The 7,038-nt window shown below is 57.2% G+C and overlaps 1 protein-coding gene across 1 annotated transcript in view; it reads left to right on the top strand.

Moving 5' to 3' along the window:
• Positions 1 to 7,038, top strand: part of LOC104531431 (forkhead box protein P4) — a gene marked incomplete at its 3' end in the record, with an annotated part of 25,330 nt that overhangs the window by 17,991 nt on the left and 301 nt on the right. Inside the window, exons 6-11 of the mRNA XM_010176310.2 lie at positions 486 to 690; positions 965 to 1,069; positions 3,809 to 3,896; positions 5,725 to 5,808; positions 6,606 to 6,807; positions 6,910 to 6,986. Coding sequence (XP_010174612.2) covers positions 486 to 690; positions 965 to 1,069; positions 3,809 to 3,896; positions 5,725 to 5,808; positions 6,606 to 6,807; positions 6,910 to 6,986 — 761 coding nt within the window. The remainder of the gene's footprint in view (positions 1 to 485; positions 691 to 964; positions 1,070 to 3,808; positions 3,897 to 5,724; positions 5,809 to 6,605; positions 6,808 to 6,909; positions 6,987 to 7,038) is intronic.

Here is a 7,038-nt window from a genome sequence, read left to right as displayed (position 1 = left end):
TGCAGGTTCTCCCTGCTCTGGGTGAGGGAGGGCTGGGGAGGGGGCTGGGGTGTTGCTTTTCCTAATGTACTCATTTAAACTTTGGGATGTGATTGTGTTAACGGCTGGTATAGCCTGGAAGAGTTTGAGCTGGGTTGTGTGCAGGATGAGGCCCCCAGCTTCCTCTTGCCATGGGGTGCCAGGGTGTAGGGAGCTGGGGTCCCCTCCTTTCCAGGGGACCCAGGACCCCAGTTCCTCAGGGTTCCATGGGTGCTGTGGGTGGCTTGTTTTAGGCTTCCCAATGGGGCTGTGCAGCCTCTCCCCCCTCCCTGCCTGCCAGCACAGAGGGGCTGTGCCCAGCTTTGAGTGATGATTTTACAGTCCATGGTTCATACTGGGCTGGATGGGGAGGGAGGGAGCCCATGGGGTCCCAAGGCAGCTTGGTGTGTGGGTGCCCGTGGGTTTTTCTCCCCACTGATGGTGGGTTCTTTCTCCCTGTGCCATAGCTGTGTGCCCCTCAGACCTCCAGCAGCTCTGGAAGGAGGTCACAGCCGCCCAGCCCGTCGAGGACAGCATTAAGCAAGAAGGTCTCGACCTCACCACCAACACCTCCAACTCTACCTCGTTTTCAGCCGCCAAGGTCTCACCTCCCATTTCCCATCACCCTCTGCCCAATGGACAGAGCACCATGCACACGCCGAGAAGGGACAGGTAGAGTTGGGTTGGGCCCTGGCACTTTGTGTTTTTCCCCTGGGGAAGTGGAAGGGGCTGGGATTTGTCACATGTGGGGCTGGCAACAGGGTCGGGGCGGCTGGGGGGTTTCTGTCTACCCCATAAACAAGTCCTGTCGCTGTTTTGCTGTGCCCATGGAGGACAGGGAGCCATCGCTGTGGGGTCTCCCCTGGGTTTGAGGGCTGACCCCATGCATGGGAACGCTGGAGCATCTCAACTGCTCTGTCTGACAGCCTCTTTCCATCTTCTGCAGCTCTTCCCATGAAGAGACCCCCAGCTCCCACCCGCTCTACGGCCACGGAGAGTGCAAGTGGCCTGGCTGCGAAACTCTCTGTGAGGACTTGGGACAGGTTGTCAAGTAAGTTCTCCCCTTTTTTTTTTGGGGGGGGGAGGTTTTCCTGGAGGAGGGATGAGCCTGTACTCTCAGACCAGGACAGCATGGGACTGATGGAGACGGAGACCCTAGAAATGGGTCTGGACACCCCAAAATCTGTCTGCCAAGAGCTGAGAGGCCTCAGGCAAAAGGAGAAAGCACCAGAGATTACTGCTAGAGGAGAAGAGACCCAAAGGAGCGGGCAGCAGGCGAGGGGGGTTTGCAGCCCCCCTCCTGGGGGGGTGAGAGGAGGGGAGGAAGCAGATGGCAGTGGCAGCAGCCCGCTGACACTGCTTGTGGGCTCCGGCGCTGACTGATTAACTCCGCTGTCGAAGAGCCCTCTGCTAGCGTCAGGGTCAAACAAATTGTTTTCACGCTTCGTCAGAGGTTTACTTAATTAGTTCATTTGCAATTAGATCTCTTTGTAGCTGGGATTTTTAGCAAAGACATCAGAAGGAACTGACGGGCTTTGCTTGCCCCCCCCCCCCTCCCCAGTTTCTCTGGCTGTCTGCTCGGCGCGGCGGCCGAGACGCACCAACGTGTGCTTCGCTCTCCATCGGCGAGATTTGGGGGTTTTACAAACTGATCCCATCTGCTGCCATGTGCTTGGGGCCGGCTCCAGTGGGAGCATCCCTTGGGTAGCACCATCCTCCTCATTCCCAGGGAAGGAGCTGGGCAGTGGCCTCGTACAGGAGGATGAGGAGGTGTGAAGGCAGCCTGGGGAGGATTGGGGGAGTGTTGCATTGAGTGAGTCAGGAGCTTGTGTCCTCCTGCCTCTGACTCATGGGGTGAACCTAGATAAGTCATCTCCTCCCACCTCTCTGGGCATGTTTACATGGCATGGGGCAGATGAGCAGAGCTCCAGTTTGGAAGCTGGAACTGGGGTTGGCAGAGGATGGCTGGGGCTGGGTCATAATGCCTGGAGAGCTTTGCTGTCCCAGCTGGGGCTATAGGGTCCCTGTGTCCCACCTGCCTGTCCCCCTAAACACACCTGGTGCTCACAGGAGCAAGCTTCCCAAGGGGCAGCCACCCTGCCAGGACTAGCAAAGTGTTTCTGTCCCCTCTCTGCCAACATGAGTGTGTGTCAGGGTGTGGGACAGGCAGACAGAAAACTTCCAGCTCCCAAAGGCAGAGCCCTTGGAAGGACTTTTGGTGGCCCTTGCTTTGAGTCTGGGCACCAGCTTTGAGCCTCCTCTGAGCATCACCTCTATGGAGTAGAATCACAGAATCATAGAATAGTTTGGTTGGAAAAGACCATTATGATCATCTAATCCAAGCATAAACCCAGCATTGCCAAGTTCACCACTAAACCATGTCCCCAAGCACCACATCTGCATGTCCTTTAGATACCTCCAGGGATGGGGATTCCACCACTGCCCCGGGCAGCCTGTTCCAGTGAGTAGCTGGGACAACCTCAGTGTTGAGGTGGAAAGAGGCAGCACATCCTTTGAGCAGGGGTTTATAAAAGCCTGGGAAGGTTGGTGGGAGATGTCTCCACTCCTGCTCAGCACAGCCAAGGCTCTTGGTAGTTTTTCCCCTGGAGAAGCAGCCGTGCCCTCGGTCTGCCGTGCGGGAGGCTCGGTCCAGCTGCAGCCCTGCGGAGCGGGGCTGAGATGCCGGCGGGGTTTGCTCACATAGGGACTTGGCAGCTGGTCCCAGTTACCTAACTTGTTTTTGCAAGTTGGAACTGGAAGTCTCTCGCAAACAGCCGGGTGAGACTCCTGCCATCTTCCGCATCCGGACCGAGGGTAGGTGCTCCTGAGGCACCTTCTCCTGGGATGTCTCAGCAGAAGTATCTCAGTCTTGGTCCTGGAGAGCATTGGCCCATGACCCTGGGACACCTGTGTGCTTCCCAGCATTGGATGCCACTTTACAGGGTCTTTCTGGGGTGGCCCTGGTAGTTTTTCCTGCTGCCCAGTATCTCTCTCTGATCTGTCCCACTCCTCTGGTGAGGACACCCCTGGGTTTGCATCCACCCCAGCAAGGACACAGCCCAGCCATGTGATGTCTTTGGACTGGGTGCGTCCCCAGGCTGATGCTTTGGTGGGTTCCAGGGGTGAGGACCCCCACAAACCAAGGCCAGGATGTCCCTGGATCTGCAGCAAGTGATGTCCCTGTCACCAGCTGCTTGCCTCTGCCAGGAGCCCTTCCCCTCCCCGAGAAAGAGGAGAGGGTGGTGAGGACCAAAGGTCCTTGTGCTTTATAAACATAAAAGTGCCTTATAAACATGAAGCACTAAAGCAGTGGGATGAGGAGCACCCTGGAAATGTCACCTTCTGCCTTTGGGGGTTTCCTTAGAGGAGGGTGTAAGTAAACCTCCATAATGCCACCTTTGTCCTGGAAACCTGCTTCTCAGGTCCTGCTGGGCACCTCCTGCCAGCAGCCTTCTCAAGGACTTTCCATCAACTGCTGGCTTCTCCTAAACACAATGTGGCTGCCCTGGGCAGGACTGGTTGTCTATGGCCACCCTCCAGCCCAGGGCTTGAGGAGGAGGCACAGCCCAGTTTGCTTGACCACCTTTGTTGTCTCAGTTTCCCTTCTGCTCATCACACTTTGGGCAGCGGTGCTGGAGCGTCCCCAGCGTGAGCAGCACTTCACGGGTGTCCCCAGGTGTTGCTGTGGTACCGGTGGTTGGCAGGTTGGGGCTGATCCCAGGTGTGGTCCTGGCAGAGGGGCCATATTTTGGGCACATTGAGGTATAAACCCCTGTGTTCTCCTCCCCAGACACCTCAATACAGAACATGCACTTGATGACCGAAGCACGGCCCAGTGTCGAGTCCAGATGCAAGTGGTACAGCAGCTGGAAATACAGGTGGGTACTGCCCCCCTCGAAGGACATGTGTTTTGGAAACCATCTTCTTTCCAAATCCCTGTCTTGGCTGCTCTCTGCAGGAGGGGGTTAAAGAGGTTGAGGATGTAGTGAGATAAGCAGTCACCCCAGGGACTTGTTTAAAACATCATCCCCAAATAGTAGTGCTGGTCCTGGGCCACATCCTGGTGGAGATCAAGACCTGGAGGACCCTCAAACTCATTCCCCTTCTGATATCAGCATCCCTGCATGATATATAATGGAGCTGGAGGAAGGGACAAGCCATCCCTCCTGCCCATAGTGTCCCTGTGGGTACAAGGAGGTGCCACAGACCTGGAAGGCACGTACTGCTTGGGGGGTTACATGCCCACAGGTGGGACATGAGCTGTGTCCCAATCCAGCTGTGTCACCACAGCGAGAGCCACAGGGCTGCCAGAATCTCTGGAAATCAGGCCACTTATTTCAGTGGCTGGATGTGGTCTTTGGAGCCCAACTTCAGGGTGCTATTTTTGGAAAGCCAGTTCTTTAAATAGTGCCTTTCCCAGCGTCTCTGACTCCCCGATGTGTCGTGTGTAATTTGGTTAATAGAGAAGGGAGGGGGGGAAGTGGGAGGAAACGAAGGGTTTTCATCTTGGGACTTGAAAGCAGTTGAGGAGGAAAGCGGGATGGGACAGGGGTCTCTGTCAGAGGGTTGCTCACCAAGACCCCCATGGCATGGTGGTGTCTGAGTGCCCGGCTGTTTGACCAGGGGCTGGCAGGAGCTCGACACAGTTTGTGCCCATCATAGTGCACGGCGATGGGCGTCGAAGCCGTACGATCGCATCCTGCTCCCCAGCCCTCGCTAAAGAGAGAGGTTGAAAGCAATTACTGGGGCTTAAAGAGGGGAGGGAAAGGAAAGAAAGGGGGGGGGAGGGGGGAATTAAAAAAAAGCTGAAGGGTGAGCAGAAAGCTGCGTGTGCAGAGAGGAGAACCTGCCACTGGAGCTACCAATTAGAAAGTTTTCAGCGCGGAGCTCCCGCTGTGCCGGCGGAGAGCGTCTGCATCACGAGGGGAGACCTGTCAGCTCTAATGAGCACCACGACAGCGCCAAAGCATCCGAGCTGCTCCAAACTTGCAGCAAACTCTGCTCTGGCTCCTGCCTTTAACTCCTTCCTTGCCCAACTCCCAGCTCCGGTGTCTGCCCGAGGAGGGGGTTTGGCTGGTGGGGTGTCACAGGGATGTGGCCAAACCCTGAGCTTGAGGGGTTGTGGTGGAAAGGGAAGGTGACGGGAAGAGAGCGGGTGTCAGATCCCATCGCTTCCACCGGGCTCAAAATCTCTCCTGGTGCCACAGTGAATATTTCACCCTTCTCCGCACTCCGGGGAGTAAACAGGCGGGAGCACACAATTAAAGCGATGTTACACGTCCAGGTGGATGGATGGACGGACGGACGGAGGGATGGGTGGATGGACAGGGAGCCGCTGGTGAGCGGGAGGCAGCAGAGGCTGGAGGAAGGGGATGGGGATGGCTGGCACCATTGCACCCAGGCAGGAGAGCGAGGGCTGTGGTGGGTGGGTGGCTGGGGCATGTGAAGTGACTCCATTTCATCGTAGATTTTTCATCCGGCTGCACACGTGGAGCTGGAGCAGCAGCCCCTGTTCCCCCCGTGATGGGTGTCACAGCCCCTCACAGAGCTACGGTCCTGCTGGGGCCTTCGGGAGGGCTTGGTGTCAGGGAGGAGGTGACTTCTGTGGGGACACTGGAGGATGCTCAGCTCCTCTGGCCATGGGCACCTCTGTGGTGACAGCCAGCACTGCCTGACCATCTCTCTTCTGTGTCTTGCCCCCTGCAGCTGGCAAAGGAGAGCGAGCGTCTCCAAGCGATGATGGCCCATCTTCACATGAGACCTTCAGAGCCAAAGCCTTTCAGCCAACCTGTAAGCATGTGTCCCCCTCCTGCCCTCATGTGTCCCTGCAGACACCCCCTCTCCTCCCCTTTCCCCTCGCCACTGGCTGCTGTCCCCTCCCTGCCCTGCGCATGGTCACCATGGCCCTGTGTGGTCTGATGGGACCAACATGTCCTGACCACGCTCCAGCACAAGTAACCTGGTTCTTTGTGCTGATGCCAGGCATCAAGCAGGAGTCAAACACATCCTGTGTCAGCCCATTGTGCTGTTCCACCAGCTCGGATGTGTAGTTGATGCATCCTGTCCTGCAGCTGCATCCCCATCCCATGGCTGTGTCCCATTGTGCAGTTGTATCTTCTCCCATGTTTGCATCCCTATCCAATGGCTGCATCACGTCCTGAAGTTGCATCCCTATCCCATAGTTGCATCCCATTCTGTGGGTGTATCCTCTCCTGTGATTGTATTCCCATTCCATGGTTGCATCCCATCGTGCAACTGCATCCCTCTTCCGTGGTTGCATCCCCATCCCATGGCTACATCTCATCCTGCAGTTGCATCCCCATCCCATGATTGCATCCTCCATCCCATGGTTGCATCCCATCCTGTGGGTGCATCCCCATCCCATGGTTGCATCCTTCATCCCACAGTTGCATCCCAATCCCTGCCAATCCCACCAAATCTCCCCCCTACAAGCCTTTCACCATCTCCTTTGCGGCATGAGCCAGCTCAGCCCCACCGAGCTGCCGCTGTGCTGGGGCCAATCCCAGCCCCTGCCTTCCCCTCACTGGTACCCAACCAGCTGCCCTCCCTCCCACCTGTCCATGCAGCTGAACCTGGTCTCCAGTGCCACCCTCTCCAAGAGCACTTCCGACACGTTTCCCGATGGCTTACCTCATCCCCCCACCTCCGCCACGGCGCCCATCACCCCCCTGCGGCAGGGCCCCTCCGTCATCAGCTCTTCCACTTTACACAACGTGGGACCCATCCGCAGGAGAAACTCAGAGAAGTTCTGCACCCCGATATCTTCAGGTGAGCTCTGGGATAGGGCTCAACACCCTTCATTGCATGGTCCCTGGGTCCCAAAGTGGGTCCCTTCACCCCCTGCCCCCCTGTTTCTTGTTCTCCCTTCAGAACTTGCACAGAATCACGAGTTTTACAAAAACGCGGACGTCCGGCCACCCTTCACGTACGCCTCGCTCATCCGGCAGGTGAGTGGGCTCCTCACACCACGGGGTTCAGCTCTGCACCCCGAGACCCACC

The sequence above is a fragment of the Antrostomus carolinensis genome, unplaced genomic scaffold (assembly GCF_000700745.2).
Source record: "Antrostomus carolinensis isolate BGI_N321 unplaced genomic scaffold, ASM70074v2 scaffold18989, whole genome shotgun sequence".
Lineage (NCBI taxonomy): Eukaryota > Metazoa > Chordata > Aves > Caprimulgiformes > Caprimulgidae > Antrostomus > Antrostomus carolinensis.
The sequence above is the reverse complement of the archived record's forward strand: the minus strand, read 5'-3'. Positions and strand labels throughout refer to the sequence as shown.